The 19,736-nt window shown below is 45.7% G+C and overlaps 1 protein-coding gene across 3 annotated transcripts in view; it reads left to right on the forward strand.

Moving 5' to 3' along the window:
* Window positions 1-19,736, forward strand: part of TXNDC16 (thioredoxin domain containing 16) — an 81,074-nt gene that overhangs the window by 1,279 nt on the left and 60,059 nt on the right. The window contains exons 2-5 of one of the 3 annotated variants that reach the window (XM_084796639.1): window positions 1,172-1,256; window positions 4,789-5,060; window positions 7,781-7,863; window positions 19,660-19,733. In XM_084796639.1, coding sequence (XP_084652765.1) covers window positions 4,901-5,060; window positions 7,781-7,863; window positions 19,660-19,733 — 317 coding nt within the window. In that variant the 5' untranslated portion in view covers window positions 1,172-1,256; window positions 4,789-4,900. The remainder of the gene's footprint in view (window positions 1-1,171; window positions 1,257-4,788; window positions 5,061-7,780; window positions 7,864-19,659; window positions 19,734-19,736) is intronic. The other 2 variants (XM_084796638.1, XM_084796640.1) reach the window with 2 other exon arrangements.

Here is a 19,736-nt window from a genome sequence, read left to right on the forward strand (position 1 = left end):
GTCAAGCATGCCGCAGGGCCTTTACACAAATGTGCTTTCTCCAGAGAACTCGATCACACAACCTGTAACTCATTACAGATCAGCAACAGGCAGCTCTCCTTCTGCGCGCTCCAGAGCACAGCTGTCCATGGCCTGTGGCTTCGTCCTGTGAGAGGCCCTGCCAGTTTTAGCATTATCGTGGCCAGATCTCAAAATGGCTTTGGAGTATATGGCGCCTTTTTTTTTTTTTTTTGAGGTTCAGTGGTTTGGTGCACGTGCTGCTTTGGGCATGGAATATTGTGGGCCTAAATTTTGCTGCGTGTTTGCCTGTCGCTGCTGCTTCCCAGCCTTTTTTTTTTTGCACACATTGTCATGTACAACCAACAGCAGGTCCTATTCAGTACGAATCGTCCCTTTACAAGCTCTGGTGCTTGAAATTAGCTCATCGGCCGTAAGGCTTTCGCTACGCATCCATTGTAGATTCAGTAGGTGTGTGTCATCTTCAAATTGCTGTAGCAACAGTTTTTACCAACTTGATGTGGCTCGTTTATTGATCGCCGCTGTCTGGTGAACCTTTCCTTGTGATGCCCAGACCAGTTTTGAGCTCTATTTGACCTCCAAGACGGTGTTTTAGAGTTTTTTGTTAAGGCAGCTGCTCCTTTCTAGCTTGTGTACAAGTGGACACAGACTACTTTATGCATCAGAAGTAGCTCCCCAAATCTTGATGACTTAAACATTTTATAGGATTTCTTCCCTGAGCGCATTACCCACTAGCCAGGGGTTGGAAAGTCTGCCTTCCACATGCTGGCTGTTGGAGTTGTCGCCTGTTGGCCCCCCACGGCCCGGCCCCGAGTGACGTCCCGAGGCATCATGAACAACTTCAGCAGAGGTGGACTGAGGAGGCTCAGCGAAGCCGGCCTTACACCCATGACGAGGACTGCACCAAGGAGCTGCCACACCCAGAGAGCCAGGGCCGGTTCTCCCGTGGTTCTCAGCAATCTGTGTGGGCGTGTAGGTCCTTGAAGCAGCGAGCACTGCGTTTTAGTACCTTTTCTAGCTCCTGGAGGAAAAGTCACTGTTCTCTGCACCTCTGTTTTCACTCCGTGCTTGCTGATAGCCTTTCCCACCCTCATGCTCCGTCCTTGTACAGGGAGCGCAGGCCCCTGAGCAGACGCTTCCTGTTTTCCCGCAGGGCTTTGTGCATTCTCTTGACGCTGCATGGGGAGAATAGGATAACAGCAGAAGCTATGGGAGATCGAATCGCGTGCAAATAAAAGGTGAAAGATTGTAAGATATGAAAAAGTAGAGTAAATATAATAACTTTTAAAATAAAAACGAGATGGTTTGTTTAAAGAAGTGATCTCAGCTCATGCCTGTAATCACAGCTTTCTGGAGGCTGAGGCTAGAGGCTCACCACGAAGCCAAGCTAGGCCACACAGTGAGACCACGTCTGAAAAAAACTAAGGAAAGGAAAAAAGAGGAAGAAGGTTTCAAAAATTGCCTCTGTACTTACCATGGCTGCCTCAGGTGTTTCCTCTCAGTGGGTAGTCACGCGTTTTGGCATCAGCTTAACTATTTTCAGTACCGTTGGCTTCTGGTGTTGTGAAACATGTTAAGCTTCTTTCAGCCTTTGTGTCTCCTTATCCACTCAGCGTTGGTTATTACAGTTTTAGTTCTAGCCAACTCCACAAACTCTGTGATCTAAGTCATTTTAAGTAGTCAGGTATTACCAAAGGCGGGATGAGTGGGAGACGACGGCTGCCTTCCTGTCTGCTAACTGGTAACTGCGCAGTCCTTTCACACACGTGTTCTCACCTGACCAGCTGAACAGAAGATACCTGAAGTTTGCTTTCCATGTACAGTCAAACCTTTGGAGCTGTAAAAGCACACTACGGGGCGAGGAACAGTGTGCCAACTCTAATGTTCAGTTTAGGCTAACGTAATTGAATTGTAGCCTCAAGACAAGGAAATAATTGATGCTTGGTTTTTCGATTGTGATTTAGCCTAATACTTTGTAGCTTAATTAGGTTATTTTATTTCATACAGTAATGAATGCTCTATAGTTACTCCCTCAGCCACAGAAATAATGCAGTTTCCTCCAGAATACAAAGAAAATAGCGAGTGACCTATTTTAAAACATTTCCCTTAATATAAAGCAGCACTGAAATAGGTTGCTTACAATGGTCAGAGTGTATAATCAGTTCCAATATCATGGCTACCACTTAATGAAATATCACTAAGACTACGTTTTTACATATCCCATACAACTGTCACTTCTTATTTTACTTTGAGATTTTAAACATAACTCAGAATTAAAAACAGAAGGTAAATTTGGTCAGTAGTAGTAACCTGTTCTAATGATTTCAGAAGTATTAAGTGATCTCTGAATCATAAGTTTCAGTCTTTTTTTTTTTTTTTTTTCAAGAATACCTGCTCCCTAGGAAGAAACACTTTGTTGATGGTCTTGGATGAAGGAACATATAGTTAGTTAGTCTTCTTTATGATTTTTAAAATAAAGTTGTCATCTTACTCTTTGCTGAAAAATTCTGCTCACACTCTTAGGAATATATAGAAATGTTTTGCTTTGTTTTTTTTTTTTTTTTTTTTTTTTTTTGCTATTTTCATTACCTATTTTAAAGTAGTGATCTTGTATTTGAAATATAGAGGTCCTAATGGTTAAAAGATGAAAATTCTCATCTATACCTGTGAATGTACTTTTGCTTTTTATAAATATGTATTTTTGTGTTATCTAGGGGCTGGGAATGTATCTCTGTAGTAAATTGCTTGCCCAAGCTACCTTCTTTTAAACTTTGACAGTATAGATCATAAAAAAACAAACAAAACAAAACAAAACCAAACAAAAATACAACAAAACAAACAAAACAAACAAACAAAAACCCCAAACCCCCAAAACCTCTCAGAGTTGTTAAAAAAAAATTGAAAACTGCAAAACAGCAGACAAGACTGACAGAAGGTCAAGAAGAAAGGTGATAAGTGCAGTAAGGAAGAAGGTGGGGGGGCAGGGGGCGGTGGACTGGTGGCGGGAGATGGATGGCCAAACTGGGTTCAGAAAGAAAGTAGGACTGGACCAGTCAGTTCAGAAAGACTTCATTGTGTAAGCAGTGTAAATAGTATGTCCTAACCGTTGAAGTGGGCTTGTATTTAGTGTTAAGGGTTCAAGAACAGCCGCACATTGACCCCTCAAACACCAGACTTAGACTGATGGATGTTTCTTGAACGTTGAACTAAAACTGACTAGTCAGAGCCATAATTTGGGCTCAGGAGCCAGACCACGATGTTGGTTTGTTTTTAAGTCAGGCCTTTTATACAAAAACCCATAACCGGGAACAACCAGGTAACCAGGTGTGGAAAGCGATGTGGGGGTGAGGGTGGGGTGGGGGGTTGGGGGGCAGGGGCGCAGCATTACATCATTCTGACCAGCTAAACATAATTGGCTTTGCTCCAAGTGTATTGTATCTAGATAGCTAGACAAGGCGTTTTGAGCTGATTGACTAGGATATAGGTTTGGGGACTTTCTAGTTCCCCGTTGTTCCAGAAGAAAGGAACATAGCAGGATGTTGAGGTCTTAATTCTAATAGAATGTACATTTATCTTTAACTTAAGCAGAAATGCATGTATCATCCATTGCTTTATTCTAGGCAGCAGGTATTAACTTTTTAATTGTATCCTGGGCTCAGGCACGTAGGGCCTGAGGATTTGAACTTAGTTTTACCTTATGATCCAAATGGAAACTTGGGAGTAAAATGGCTTCTGATGCGCTAGATGCAATAGCAGGTAATAGAGGAGCAGTAGTTATGCTAAGAGCTAAAGTGAGTCTCAGTGGAGGGGCTGTAGCGTGTAAGCAGGTTAAGTAGGGTACAACATTCAAAAGAATGTTCTTGAATGCCCCTGTGGGAGATGTGACACGTAGTAGACCTCTGGCAGAGTCTGCGTGCACGTCTTGTTCCCAGCCAAACTGTGTTCAGCAGTTGCTGGAGTGTTCATTGTACACAGGCTGTAAATGGGCCAAACAAAATGTCCAACTTAAAAAACGGCTTGAGCTAGGCTTGGTGGCACAGGCTTGTACTTCCATGCATTCAGGAGGCTGGGGCATGAAGATTATAAGTTCAAGGCCGGCTTGCACAGCTGAGTGATACCTTATGGATTAAAAAAAAATTAGAAAATGGCTGGGACTAAAGATGAGTGACAGAGTGCTTGCCTAGCTTGTACACAAGGCTTTGAGTTTATTATCTAACACAGGAAATAAAATAAAAATAAATATAAGATTAGATAATATTTTTAATTAACTTAAAGCTAGATCCTGGACAGCCAAGGCTACACAGAGAAACCCTGTCTCAAAAAACCAAAAATTAAACCTAATTTACTATTGAATGACTGTTGTTATGAATTTGATGGGATCTGGGCCTTCAAACTAGAACCTTGTCTCAAAGCACCAACAGAAAACACAAAATGATCACCACCCCCACCACACAGAGGCCTGAGAATGTAATTATCTTTGTGATACGGTACTTCCTTAAACTACACAGTCCCCAGCACCGTGAACATATAAAGTAAAACAAACGCATTATCAACTTAGTATTCTTACACGTCATCCCTCCAGAATTTTTTTTTCTTACCAGAAGGAAATAAAGTTTTAGCAAAATGAAGTAATGTAGTGGTTTAACCGTTCATCGTTCAAACGAATGTTCTTGAATAATGTGAGTAGATCTCTTGTGGGAGATTTAATAGGTAGTAAACCCGTAGCGGACTTTTCTGTAACTTCCTTTATTTATCAAATTTGTCTTACAGAACTTGGTTGGTCTGCCTCTCCGTGCCAGGGGTCGCTCCAGGCAGTAGGACGCAGCCGTGAGGAAGACAGACGGGCCTCCTGGCTGGCACACATGCCCAGCGGCAGCTCATCATGTCCTCTGGCTTCAGCGCGGTGAGAGCTGGGGTTGCGTTGGTTTTGATGTGCAGTCTTTATGAGTCAACTGAAGACTCTCTCCCCGAACTGAGCCCTCAGCAGTATTTCAGCACACTGCAGCCGGGAAAAGCCTCACTAGCTTATTTTTGTCAGGTTGGTAAGTATCTCTTCCTTACGTGACTCTTGTGATGCTTATGTCACTGTAGTAGTCAGTGCACTCAGCGGGAGCTTTGTGTCGCCTGTAACCGTGTGCGCTGTAGCGCTGTGTCTGTGACCTGAATCCAGAGCATCCGTGCTTTCCTCTGTTTCCTGCCGCATCTGCTGTGATGCCATAGTGATTGCCTTCTAAATTTATGTGGGGATTAAATGGGCTGACGCACATGCTTGCTTCATAGAAAACACTAGTTCAGGGTGTCCGACATGCCATTGGAATCTCATGCAGTCATTGCTGGAATATGTTGGAATATGCTTTCCTATTCTTTCCTTTACCATGTAGCTGTTTTGGCAGCTTTATAAAAACTGGATATGTAGTTTTAGCTGTGGTTTAGCTTAACATTTTATATTCTGAATTGGCTATGTCATTAATTAACATGAGTTAATTAACACGACTGTTAAACATAGTTGTGATGTTTCATTCAGGTCCTCAGGCCAGTAACAGTACAGTTGTATTGGAATTACCAAAGTGAGTGCACGTCTCTACTCATTTTTGTCTTTCTTTCCTTTCCTTTTTTTGAGACAGGGTCTCAAAAGACAGGTCTGGACTCTCACTGTAGACCAGGCTGGCCTCTAATTCACAGAGATCCACCTGCCTCTGCCTCCCCAGTGCTGGGATTAAAGGCGTGCGCCACCACGCCCATTTGCCATTCTTTAATTATATTTGTGATTTGGTATTTTCAGTCAAATTTGAAAGTTTGTGTGTGTGTATAAGTATACTGTGTGTATGGTATTAAATTTGGAGGAATAATACCACATTAGATTTAAACATTAAAAAAAATAGGCTTAGCATTTTATTATGAATGGAATGTCACAAAATTCTATATTGCATATTGTACTAGGGTAACACTGTGGCAGCTTTAGTTTTTATCGCCAAGGATTCTAACTCCCCTGCTAAGTCTGATGGTTGTGCACTTAACAGACTGTGGCTGCTTGCTTTAGCCCTTCATGGCTCCCTACTTTGCTTTCAGTGTTACTCTGGTTTGGTGGGACTTGCAGCTCTCTGTTAAAGGACAGAGCTCTGGTACAGATAAGCTGGGGAGCAGCATGGTGTGTTTGATTTGAGCGGAGTCTAAGCACTTAGACCAGAGCCCCAGTGCCACACGATCAGGGCTGGGAAAAGAGCAAGTGTGTCCTGCAGCATCGTAAGGCTTCCCTGTACATCGCTCTCTTCCTCATCCTCAGCTTCAGTAGCCTCTTCCCCTTGGTTGACTGTGGCGTTCTCGAACTTTGGCACCCAGTCATTCATGTCACTCTTGGCCTCACTAAACTCCTTATCATCCACGCCCTTACCTACGAACCAGTGCACGAAGGCCTTGCTGCCGAGAACTGCTCTCAGATGCAGTTGAGTAGCTCCTGGATGGCAGAACTGTTGCCAACGATGGTGGGGGCCATGTTTTAGGCCCCGTGACAGGATGTCATACATGGCCACCTTGACGTTGTTGGGGATCCACTCCATAAAGTAGCCGCCATTCTTGTTCTGGATGGGCAGCATCTGCCTGTCCACCTCCTTGATGGACGTGGGGCCCCAGAAGATGGTGGCGACAGTCAGGTAGCAGCCGTGGCCTGGGTTACAGGTTCTTGGCTTTGAACTTTTGCTGTGTGAGCTGAGATACTGCCAGGTCCTGCTGCCTGCGCTGTGCTGTGAGGTGGGTGAAGCCAGGCTTGGAAGAAGTGCAGGTGTGGGAAGGGCACTGTATTAATGGCCAACTTGCACAGGGTGGCGTGGGGCTGTCCAGGGTGAGGGAGGACGTGACACTGCTCATGTTTGCAGAGGTCCCCATGGGTGGGTGGAGCCTGTGAAAGCAGATGCAGTAGAGGACTTCCTGGTCATCGTCAAATCATTAGGTGTCATCAGTGTTCTCTACCAGCTAGTGCACCAACAGTGGGACATTGTAGGGCTCCACCATGGTGTCTGAGGCCTTGGGTGACTGCATGACATCGAAGGTGTTCGTGTGTGGTAAGGGGACTCCTCTCGGATCTTGCTGATGAGCAGCGTGCCCTTGCCTGAGCCTGTGCCACTGCCCACTGAGGGCATGAGCTGGAAGCCGTGCAGGCAGTTGCAGTGCACTCCTTCACAGTGGTCCATGGCCCAGTTGTTCCCACAGGAGATAAAGTTGTCAGGCTGGAAGAGCTGCCCCAGAGGCCTGGACCTCTCATTGTCCATGGTGCCTGGTTCCAAGTCCACCAGGGCAGTGCTGGGCACATGCTTCTGACGGGATGACTCATTGTGGTGGACACAGATCTTCTCCGGCTGCAGCGCTGAGCTGCCCACATAGCCTCCAGCCGGCTCATTACTGATCTCTTCCCAAGACGTGGGACTACTCTGGTTCTCGCACTGGCCTGCCTGCGTCTGCACAGCCTCCCTCTTGGCATCTGCGCTGGGGCGGTGGCTCTCCTGCGAGCAGCATGACACAAACATATTTATTTACTTATTTTTAACAAATACTTTAAAAAGTGTTTATAGTAACTTATAAAATTAAACCATACTATGATAATAGACATAAAAATAAGCAACAGGAAAATATGTTTACTTAGTTGTTATTTTGAAGGCTAGTTACCAAATCATAAAATTTTTGTGCTCAGATTTTTACCTTTAATTTTAAATGTTCATCTTTTAAAACGGCGAATTTGCAACTATTCATCCAGCCTTTCTTGTTTTAGGTTATCTAAGTAATTCTGTGTTTCTCGAAGAACTAAAAGAAGCCATTAGACCTCTCCAGGACTATGGGATTTCAGTTGCAAAGGTAACATAAGTATGTACTTATGGTAATAAAATATTAGTGACAGACATTTACAATTCTGTGACTGCAGATCTGAAAACATGTTAGCTTCAGACCTTTTTCCGAACTGAGGAAAAAGTGTGTGTGTATGTGTGTGTGTGTCTTCTTGCTTTCTTACCTAAGTTTACGTAGAAGCACAGAAAGATATCAGATGATTATGCAGCAGTACATAAAGAGGAAAGAAGCTGGTTAATCCCTCAGCTGTGAGAATATAACTGCATTTCATAGCCTATCCTTCCAGGGTATTTTCAAGCCTGTGGTGGGGTTTTGTTCTCCTTTGTCTTATAAATATTTCACAACAGCCACAATTCAGCTGTTTATTAAATTTCTATTTGTATAAGTGGAAGGAACAAAATGAAATAACTAAAATTTTTTTGCCCATTTTTTCTGCCTATAATTGTTTATGCTGTAGTTTGGGACATTTTTAGAATAAGCAAGTCAATTTGAAGATTAACATTTCTTTTTCCAAAAATGTTCAAATTTGCCATGAAGTTCTATGGACAATTTATACATGTATTGGATTAAGTAACATCTAAGACTTTGCATGAGAAGTCGCCCAGTGGCTGTAGTGGTTTCACATTAGTGTCTACTGGCTTTGTGCACACATTTATTCATTCCCCGCTTGGCTTCTACCCTTCTCCTGGAGATGACTGTTGTCTGTCTTGTCTGCAGCCACACTTTCTAGGCACAAACTCCATTTTTTAAAGTGTGACCGTTCTGCATGTAATGAGGCTCTGTTTACTTTGAGCAGCTGGGTTTATTCTAGAGTGTTAAACCAGCACTCATCTCTTGTGACCTTTAGGTAAGATTCAAACTAAAATGTCTGTTATGGGTTAGTGATGCTTAGTGGCTTGTAGATCCAGTTGCCCTTGCAGAGGACCGAGTTTAGTTCCCAACATCTACATGGCAGCTCACAACAGTTTGTAACACCAGTTCCAGGGACTCTGAGGCTTTCTTCCGGCCTCTGCTGTTACCAGGCACACATCTGGTACACATGCACATAGATACAGACACTCATGGACGTAGAGTAGAAATAAACTTTAGAAATGAAATTAGAAATTGCACACGATATGGAAAGGCATGGCCATGCTGTTTTTCTAGTAACTGACAGAAAAGAGCCTAGAACTGTGTATCTAGCAACTGCAAGAGAATATTAGGGTCTGTGTTTAGGCTGTCACTGTAATTAGCTGACGCTTTGGTTTTATGGTCAAGAGCACTGAGAAGTCCCAAGAGAAGGCGTCTTTAGATGACAGAGCCCTGTATTGAGTGTCTAGATGACAGAGCCCTGTGTTGAGTGTGTTTAGATGACAGAGCCCTGTGTTGAGTGTGTTTAGACGACAGAGTCGTGTGTTGAGTGTGTTTAGATGACAGAGCCCTGTGTTGAGTGTGTTTAGACGACAGAGTCGTGTGTTGAGTGTGTTTAGACGACAGAGCCCTGTGTTGAGTGTGTTTAGACGACAGAGCCCTGTGTTGAGTGTGTTTAGACGACAGAGCCCTGTGTTGAGTGTGTTTAGAGGACAGAGCCCTGAGTTGAGTGTGTTTAGACGACAGAGCCCTGTGTTGAGTGTGTTTAGACGACAGAGCCCTGTGTTGAGTGTGTTTAGACGACAGAGCCCTGTGTTGAGTGTGTTTAGACGACAGAGCCGTGTGTTGAGTGTGTTTAGACGACAGAGCCCTGTGTTGAGTGTGTTTAGACGACAGAGCCGTGTGTTGAGTGTGTTTAGACGACAGAGCCCTGTGTTGAGTGTGTTTAGACGACAGAGCCGTGTGTTGAGTGTGTTTAGACGACAGAGCCGTGTGTTGAGTGTGTTTAGACTACAGAGCCGTGTGTTGAGTGTGTTTAGACGACAGAGCCCTGTGTTGAGTGTGTTTAGACGACAGAGCCGTGTGTTGAGTGTGTTTAGACGACAGAGCCGTGTGTTGAGTGTGGTTAGACGACAGAGCCCTGTGTTGAGTGTGTTTAGATGACAGAGCCCTGTGTTGAGTGTGTTTAGACGACAGAGCCGTGTGTTGAGTGTGTTTAGACGACAGAGCCGTGTGTTGAGTGTGTTTAGACGACAGAGCCCTGTGTTGAGTGTCTTTAGATGACAGAGCCCTGTGTTGAGTGTGTTTAGACGACAGAGCCCTGTGTTGAGTGTGTTTAGACGACAGAGCCCTGTGTTGAGTGTGTTTAGATGACAGAGCCCTGTGTTGAGTGTGTTTAGATGACAGAGCCCTGTGTTGAGTGTGTTTAGACGACAGAGCCCTATGTTGAGTGTGTTTAGACGACAGAGCCACGTGTTGAGTGTGTTTAGACAACAGAGTCCTGTGTTGAGTGTGTTTAGACGACAGAGCCCTGTGTTGAATGTGTTTAGACGACAGAGTCGTGTGTTGAGTGTGTTTAGACGACAGAGCCCTGTGTTGAGTGTGTTTAGACGACAGAGCCGTGTGTTGAGTGTGTTTAGACGACAGAGCCCTGTGTTGAGTGTGTTTAGACGACAGAGCCCTGTGTTGAGTGTGTTTAGACGACAGAGCCCTGTGTTGAGTGTGTTTAGACGACAGAGCCGTGTGTTGAGTGTGTTTAGACGACAGAGCCCTGTGTTGAGTGTGTTTAGACGACAGAGACGTGTGTTGAGTGGGTTTAGCCGACAGAGCCCTGTGTTGAGTGTGTTTAGACGACAGAGCCGTGTGTTGAGTGTGTTTAGACGACAGAGCCGTGTGTTGAGTGTGTTTAGATGACAGAGCCCTGTGTTGAGTGTGTTTAGACGACAGAGCCGTGTGTTGAGTGTGTTTAGACGACAGAGCCGTGTGTTGAGTGTGTTTAGACGACAGAGCCGTGTGTTGAGTGTGTTTAGACGACAGAGCCCTGTGTTGAGTGTCTTTAGATGACAGAGCCCTGTGTTGAGTGTGTTTAGACGACAGGGCCCTGTGTTGAGTGTGTTTAGACGACAGAGCCCTGTGTTGAGTGTGGTTAGACGACAGAGGCCTGTGTTGAGTGTGTTTAGATGACAGAGCCCTGTGTTGAGTGTGTTTAAATGACAGAGCCGTGTGTTGAGTGTGTTTAGACGACAGAGCCCTGTGTTGAGTGTGTTTAGATGACAGAGCCCTGTGTTGAGTGTGTTTAGATGACAGAGCCGTGTGTTGAGTGTGTTTAGACGACAGAGCCCTGTGTTGAGTGTGTTTAGACGACAGAGCCACGTGTTGAGTGTGTTTAGACGACAGAGTCCTGTGTTGAGTGTGTTTAGATGACAGAGCCCTGTGTTGAATGTGTTTAGACGACAGAGTCGTGTGTTGAGTGTGTTTAGACGACAGAGCCCTGTGTTGAGTGTGTTTAGACGACAGAGCCGTGTGTTGAGTGTGTTTAGACGACAGAGCCCTGTGTTGAGTGTGTTTAGACGACAGAGGCCTGTGTTGAGTGTGTTTAGATGACAGAGCCCTGTGTTGAGTGTCTTTAGATGACAGAGCCCTGTGTGAGTGTGTTTAGACGACAGAGCCCTGTGTTGAGTGTGTTTAGACGACAGAGCCCTGTGTTGAGTGTGTTTAGACGACAGAGCCCTGTGTTGAGTGTGTTTAGACGACAGAGCCCTGTGTTGAGTGTGTTTAGACGACAGAGCCCTGTGTTGAGTGTGTTTAGACGACAGAGCCCTGTGTTGAGTGTGTTTAGACGACAGAGCCGTGTGTTGAGTGTGTTTAGACGACAGAGCCGTGTGTTGAGTGTGTTTAGACGACAGAGCCGTGTGTTGAGTGTGTTTAGACGACAGAGCCCTGTGTTGAGTGTCTTTAGACGACAGAGCCCTGTGTTGAGTGTGTTTAGACGACAGAGCCGTGTGTTGAGTGTGTTTAGACGACAGAGCCGTGTGTTGAGTGTGGTTAGACGACAGAGCCCTGTGTTGAGTGTGTTTAGATGACAGAGCCCTGTGTTGAGTGTGTTTAGACGACAGAGCCGTGTGTTGAGTGTGTTTAGACGACAGAGCCGTGTGTTGAGTGTGTTTAGACGACAGAGCCGTGTGTTGAGTGTGTTTAGACGACAGAGCCCTGTGTTGAGTGTCTTTAGACGACAGAGCCGTGTGTTGAGTGTGTTTAGACGACAGAGCCGTGTGTTGAGTGTGTTTAGACGACAGAGCCGTGTGTTGAGTGTGGTTAGACGACAGAGCCCTGTGTTGAGTGTGTTTAGATGACAGAGCCCTGTGTTGAGTGTGTTTAGACGACAGAGCCGTGTGTTGAGTGTGTTTAGACGACAGAGCCGTGTGTTGAGTGTGTTTAGACGACAGAGCCCTGTGTTGAGTGTCTTTAGATGACAGAGCCCTGTGTTGAGTGTGTTTAGACGACAGAGCCCTGTGTTGAGTGTGTTTAGACGACAGAGCCCTGTGTTGAGTGTGGTTAGACGACAGAGCCCTGTGTTGAGTGTGTTTAGATGACAGAGCCCTGTGTTGAGTGTGTTTAGATGACAGAGCCGTGTGTTGAGTGTGTTTAGACGACAGAGCCCTGTGTTGAGTGTGTTTAGATGACAGAGCCCTGTGTTGAGTGTGTTTAGATGACAGAGCCGTGTGTTGAGTGTGTTTAGACGACAGAGCCCTGTGTTGAGTGTGTTTAGACGACAGAGCCACGTGTTGAGTGTGTTTAGACGACAGAGTCCTGTGTTGAGTGTGTTTAGACGACAGAGCCCTGTGTTGAATGTGTTTAGACGACAGAGTCGTGTGTTGAGTGTGTTTAGACGACAGAGCCCTGTGTTGAGTGTGTTTAGACGACAGAGCCGTGTGTTGAGTGTGTTTAGACGACAGAGCCCTGTGTTGAGTGTGTTTAGACGACAGAGCCCTGTGTTGAGTGTGTTTAGACGACAGAGCCCTGTGTTGAGTGTGTTTAGACGACAGAGCCGTGTGTTGAGTGTGTTTAGACGACAGAGCCCTGTGTTGAGTGTGTTTAGACGACAGAGCCGGGTGTTGAGTGTGTTTAGACGACAGAGCCCTGTGTTGAGTGTGTTTAGACGACAGAGCCGTGTGTTGAGTGTGTTTAGACGACAGAGCCGTGTGTTGAGTGTGTTTAGACGACAGAGCCGTGTGTTGAGTGTGTTTAGACGACAGAGCCCTGTGTTGAGTGTGTTTAGACGACAGAGCCCTGTGTTGAGTGTGTTTAGACGACAGAGCCGTGTGTTGAGTGTGTTTAGACGACAGAGCCGTGTGTTGAGTGTGGTTAGACGACAGAGCCCTGTGTTGAGTGTGTTTAGATGACAGAGCCCTGTGTTGAGTGTGTTTAGACGACAGAGCCGTGTGTTGAGTGTGTTTAGACGACAGAGCCGTGTGTTGAGTGTGTTTAGACGACAGAGCCCTGTGTTGAGTGTCTTTAGATGACAGAGCCCTGTGTTGAGTGTGTTTAGACGACAGAGCCCTGTGTTGAGTGTGTTTAGACGACAGAGCCCTGTGTTGAGTGTGGTTAGATGACAGAGCCCTGTGTTGAGTGTGTTTAGATGACAGAGCCCTGTGTTGAGTGTGTTTAGATGACAGAGCCGTGTGTTGAATGTGTTTAGACGACAGAGCCCTGTGTTGAGTGTGTTTAGATGACAGAGCCCTGTGTTGAGTGTGTTTAGACGACAGAGCCGTGTGTTGAGTGTGTTTAGACGACAGAGCCCTGTGTTGAGTGTGTTTAGACGACAGAGCCGTGTGTTGAGTGTGTTTAGACGACAGAGCCGTGTGTTGAGTGTGGTTAGACGACAGAGCCCTGTGTTGAGTGTGTTTAGATGACAGAGCCCTGTGTTGAGTGTGTTTAGACGACAGAGCCGTGTGTTGAGTGTGTTTAGACGACAGAGCCGTGTGTTGAGTGTGTTTAGACGACAGAGCCGTGTGTTGAGTGTGTTTAGACGACAGAGCCCTGTGTTGAGTGTCTTTAGACGACAGAGCCGTGTGTTGAGTGTGTTTAGACGACAGAGCCGTGTGTTGAGTGTGTTTAGACGACAGAGCCGTGTGTTGAGTGTGGTTAGACGACAGAGCCCTGTGTTGAGTGTGTTTAGATGACAGAGCCCTGTGTTGAGTGTGTTTAGACGACAGAGCCGTGTGTTGAGTGTGTTTAGACGACAGAGCCGTGTGTTGAGTGTGTTTAGACGACAGAGCCCTGTGTTGAGTGTCTTTAGATGACAGAGCCCTGTGTTGAGTGTGTTTAGACGACAGAGCCCTGTGTTGAGTGTGTTTAGACGACAGAGCCCTGTGTTGAGTGTGGTTAGACGACAGAGCCCTGTGTTGAGTGTGTTTAGATGACAGAGCCCTGTGTTGAGTGTGTTTAGATGACAGAGCCGTGTGTTGAGTGTGTTTAGACGACAGAGCCCTGTGTTGAGTGTGTTTAGATGACAGAGCCCTGTGTTGAGTGTGTTTAGATGACAGAGCCGTGTGTTGAGTGTGTTTAGACGACAGAGCCCTGTGTTGAGTGTGTTTAGACGACAGAGCCACGTGTTGAGTGTGTTTAGACGACAGAGTCCTGTGTTGAGTGTGTTTAGACGACAGAGCCCTGTGTTGAATGTGTTTAGACGACAGAGTCGTGTGTTGAGTGTGTTTAGACGACAGAGCCCTGTGTTGAGTGTGTTTAGACGACAGAGCCGTGTGTTGAGTGTGTTTAGACGACAGAGCCCTGTGTTGAGTGTGTTTAGACGACAGAGCCCTGTGTTGAGTGTGTTTAGACGACAGAGCCCTGTGTTGAGTGTGTTTAGACGACAGAGCCGTGTGTTGAGTGTGTTTAGACGACAGAGCCGTGTGTTGAGTGTGTTTAGACGACAGAGCCGTGTGTTGAGTGTGTTTAGACGACAGAGCCCTGTGTTGAGTGTGTTTAGACGACAGAGCCGTGTGTTGAGTGTGTTTAGACGACAGAGCCGTGTGTTGAGTGTGTTTAGACGACAGAGCCGTGTGTTGAGTGTGTTTAGACGACAGAGCCCTGTGTTGAGTGTGTTTAGACGACAGAGCCCTGTGTTGAGTGTGTTTAGACGACAGAGCCGTGTGTTGAGTGTGTTTAGACGACAGAGCCGTGTGTTGAGTGTGGTTAGACGACAGAGCCCTGTGTTGAGTGTGTTTAGATGACAGAGCCCTGTGTTGAGTGTGTTTAGACGACAGAGCCGTGTGTTGAGTGTGTTTAGACGACAGAGCCGTGTGTTGAGTGTGTTTAGACGACAGAGCCCTGTGTTGAGTGTGTTTAGATGACAGAGCCCTGTGTTGAGTGTGTTTAGACGACAGAGCCCTGTGTTGAGTGTGTTTAGACGACAGAGCCCTGTGTTGAGTGTGGTTAGATGACAGAGCCCTGTGTTGAGTGTGTTTAGATGACAGAGCCCTGTGTTGAGTGTGTTTAGATGACAGAGCCGTGTGTTGAATGTGTTTAGACGACAGAGCCCTGTGTTGAGTGTGTTTAGATGACAGAGCCCTGTGTTGAGTGTGTTTAGATGACAGAGCCCTGTGTTGAGTGTGTTTAGACGACAGAGCCCTATGTTGAGTGTGTTTAGACGACAGAGCCACGTGTTGAGTGTGTTTAGATAACAGAGTCCTGTGTTGAGTGTGTTTAGACGACAGAGCCCTGTGTTGAATGTGTTTAGACGACAGAGTCGTGTGTTGAGTGTGTTTAGACGACAGAGCCCTGTGTTGAGTGTGTTTAGACGACAGAGCCGTGTGTTGAGTGTGTTTAGACGACAGAGCCCTGTGTTGAGTGTGTTTAGACGACAGAGCCCTGTGTTGAGTGTGTTTAGACGACAGAGCCCTGTGTTGAGTGTGTTTAGACGACAGAGCCGTGTGTTGAGTGTGTTTAGACGACAGAGCCCTGTGTTGAGTGTGTTTAGACGACAGAGCCGTGTGTTGAGTGTGTTTAGACGACAGAGCCGTGTGTTGAGTGTGTTTAGACGACAGAGCCGTGTGTTGAGTGTGTTTAGACGACAGAGCCGTGTGTTGAGTGTGTTTAGATGACAGAGCCGTGTGTTGAGTGTGTTTAGACGACAGAGCCCTGTGTTGAGTGTGTTTAGACGACAGAGCCCTGTGTTGAGTGTGTTTAGACGACAGAGCCCTGTGTTGAGTGTGTTTAGACGACAGAGCCGTGTGTTGAGTGTGTTTAGACGACAGAGCCCTGTGTTGAGTGTGTTTAGACGACAGAGACGTGTGTTGAGTGTGTTTAGACGACAGAGCCGTGTGTTGAGTGTGTTTAGACGACAGAGCCGTGTGTTGAGTGTGTTTAGACGACAGAGCCGTGTGTTGAGTGTGTTTAGATGACAGAGCCGTGTGTTGAGTGTGTTTAGACGACAGAGCCCTGTATTGAGTGTGTTTGGATGACGGAGCCCTGTGTTGAGTGTGTTTGGATGACAGAGCCCTGTGTTGAGTGTGTTTAGACGACAGAGCCCTGTGTTGAGTGTGTTTAGACGACAGAGCCGTGTGTTGAGTGTGTTTAGACGACAGAGCCCTGTGTTGAGTGTGTTTAGACGACAGAGCCCTGTGTTGAGTGTGTTTAGACGACTGAGCCGTGTGTTGAGTGTGTTTAGACGTCAGAGCCCTGTGTTGAGTGTGTTTAGACGACAGAGCCGTGTGTTGAGTGTGTTTAGACGACAGAGCCCTGAGTTGAGTGTGTTTAGACGACAGAACCCTGTGTTGAGTGTGTTTAGACGACAGAGCCCTGTGTTCAGTGTGTTTAGACGACAGAGCCCTGTGTTGAGTGTCTTTAGACGACAGAGCCGTGTGTTGAGTGTGTTTAGGCCACAGAGCCCTGTGTTGAGTGTCTTTAGACGACAGAGCCGTGTGTTGAGTGTGTTTAGACGACAGAGCCGTGTGTTGAGTGTGTTTAGACGACAGAGCCGTGTGTTGAGTGTGTTTAGACGACAGAGCCCTGTGTTGAGTGTCTTTAGACGACAGAGCCGTGTGTTGAGTGTGTTTAGACGACAGAGCCCTGTGTTGAGTGTGTTTAGACGACAGAGCCGTGTGTTGAGTGTGTTTAGACGACAGAGCCCTGTGTTGAGTGTGTTTAGATGACAGAGCCCTGTGTTGAGTGTGTTTAGACGACAGAGGCCTGTGTTGAGTGTGTTTAGATGACAGAGCCCTGTGTTGAGTGTGTTTAGACGACAGAGCCCTGTGTTGAGTGTCTTTAGATGACAGAGCCCTGTGTTGAGTGTGTTTAGACGACAGAGCCGTGTGTTGAGTGTGTTTAGATGACAGAGCCCTGTGTTGAGTGTGTTTAGACGACAGAGCCCTGTGTTGAGTGTGTTTAGATGACAGAGCCCTGTGTTGAGTGTCTTTAGATGACAGAGTTCTACCCCCTTTCTTTGGAAAGGATATATCATAAATATGGGAATCACATCACATCCACAGCTCGTGTTAGTAGGTAGAAGAATGTAGTCTTTATAATAAGGGCTGTACAAATCCAGTCCCATCTTAGGGAAATGAAGGCTTGTTCCTACGTGTTGAGCTAGGAAGTCACAGTGGTGTTAAGGAAGAGTAGCATTTGAGAATGTCCTAAAATGTTAGGGTTGATCAGACTGGTAGGTGAAAAAAAAAAAACTCCAAAATATAAATGTCTTTTTGGAGTGTGTGAGACCACTGAGTTTAATTAGGGTCGCTTGAGTGATGATGACCTGGGTTATCTAGGGAAGCATCTTACTGGTAGTTAAAGCACTGAAGAGCAGGGCTGGTCCTGAGTGCTTCCTCGGCAGCCATTAGCCCATAGCCACTCCACCCTGGTGCTAAGATGTGAGTGGACTGAATGTTCCAGTTAAGATAAATATTCTCAACCTGGGGAAAGTAACCAAATCCAACGTTGCGCTATTTAAAAATGAGTCTAAAATATAGGCTTCACACAACTTTAAGGTAAATTAAGGAAAAAGATATACAAATGATAACCAGAATAAAGTTTTTGTCACTGTGTTTTAAGTTGCTTTTAAAATAAAGCAAACAAACAAACAACAGCCCTTTAGTGGTCTTTGACTTTTCTTTCTCTCCTAACCAGTCCATCAGTCACTCGCTTCTGTTTCTAAACCTTTTCAAGCTCAGCTACTCTTGCACCACTCTTACTCTGCTGGTCACCATGTCACCGAGGGACCACAGTGCCATCCTGGAAAGGCCTGCTCCTTTCACTGTCATCCCACGACAGACTCCTCTTCCTGTGTGTGGTCAGATGTGTCTTGTTACACAGAGGCAGTTGCAAAACATCAAAACCCTGAGCGTCATAGAGACTGCGTCTGTGACTCCCTTTCTGTCTTTTGCTTCGTCTCTGCTCCTGAAGCACACAGATGCCATTACCATAGGACCCTTGCAGATAATTTTTAGTCCATCCACACATTTATATATTTATATATGTTTCCTTTCAGTTCTTGGCACCAGTGTCACCACCTCAGAGTAACCTGGTTTTGTTATCTATCTTAGATCCCCAGCTGTATTCTGTATTTACTGTTTATATGCATTGTACTTAGCTTCACATATTAATTATTTAATGTTTGTACTTTTAAGTGTAGCTTCAAAGTTCCTGATATAGACTTAACTGTATCCCCAGTGATGGGCATAATGGTAGTCTCCAAACTATGGCGAGTAAGTGCGTGCATCTCTTGTCATAACATCGAGCAGTCCTATAGCTTGGACTTTAAAATTAAAACCTATGTACACTAATGCTCTCTTGATTATAGTTGACTTGATTCTAGCTTTCGCTTCCTTATGTCTGTCCTGTCAGTTCCCCTTTCATACTTTATAAAAAAAAATGATGTTCCACAACTTTCATTGTTTCCTCAAATTCTGCATAAATAAATTAAAACAACAGCAGCAACAACAACCCTACTCCATCAAAGCAAGCAAAACCCTTAACCGTATTCAGAGCAGAACAAGTGCCTCTCCAGCCTTTGTTTTGGTTAGTTACATGGTGGCCATTCGTCTCCCTAGCTGCAAGTGTGCGCGCTTCCCTCGTGGCTTTCTTCCGTGTGGTGATGTGTGTGCACACTCTTCATAGTTTTCTTTCTGCACTCGTGATCAGCCTCCAGGTCTTGATGGCTGCCCTCCGGGCCTGCGTCCTTGGCCTGTACTTGGCTCACTGCCTGCTGACGGGTCTCAGACGTTACTCCCACGTGCGCCTGGGTTGTGAGCAGCCTGGGTTCGGTGTGGATGCTGGCTTATTCTTTCTGTTGCACTGTTTTAGCGAACAGTGTGAAGGTGCCTGTGCTTGTGGTTGCCACTCGTACTCTACGTTCTTATTGACAAATGAGCTGTCAGGCTCCTTTTCAGAACCTGTCATTGAATTCCCATGCAGTGACATCTGCCAAAGTCATGTGTCCCCTGTGGCCATCCTCACCTGCTGCTGGGAGGCTAAAAAAGCTTTCTAATAGAACACTGTTTTTTTCAAAGCAAGGTTCAGTTAGTGCAAGTAAAGGGGTTGATGGACCCGGGTTAGAAAAGCAGCAGGGCTGCCGCCCTATGCTCAGGCACTGAACCTTTCATGGACCCAGCTTGACTTCACAGTCTTTCTGTTGGGCACGCACGCCACCCTCAGCCTCCGCTTTTTGGCTTTCTTTCATGGTTGTTTATCTTGCCTTAAGCATTTCCTTCCTGTTTTACTTTTTACCTCCTGGTGGTTTTGCAAAATTGAGTTAAATATAAACTTGCAGAAAATTAAATAATCATTTCTAGCTGTGAGAACTGTTTCTTTCTGGTTTCCTTAAGCGTGTGAGTGAGCAGTGAAAACGTAAGTCAGAAAAAGTCAGACACAGAATTTAACCTGGAAATGGGCAGCAGTGTCTAATTCTCGTTGTTTGACCCTGTGATCACACCTTAAACCTTAGATGTAATTTTCTTAAAGGTTAATTGTGTCAAAGAAGAAGCATCAAGATACTGTGGGAAAGAAGAGGGTTTGATGAAAGCGTATTTATTCAGGTA

This window comes from Acomys minous, assembly GCF_964271855.1.
Source record: "Acomys minous genome assembly, chromosome: 9".
Lineage (NCBI taxonomy): Eukaryota > Metazoa > Chordata > Mammalia > Rodentia > Muridae > Acomys > Acomys minous.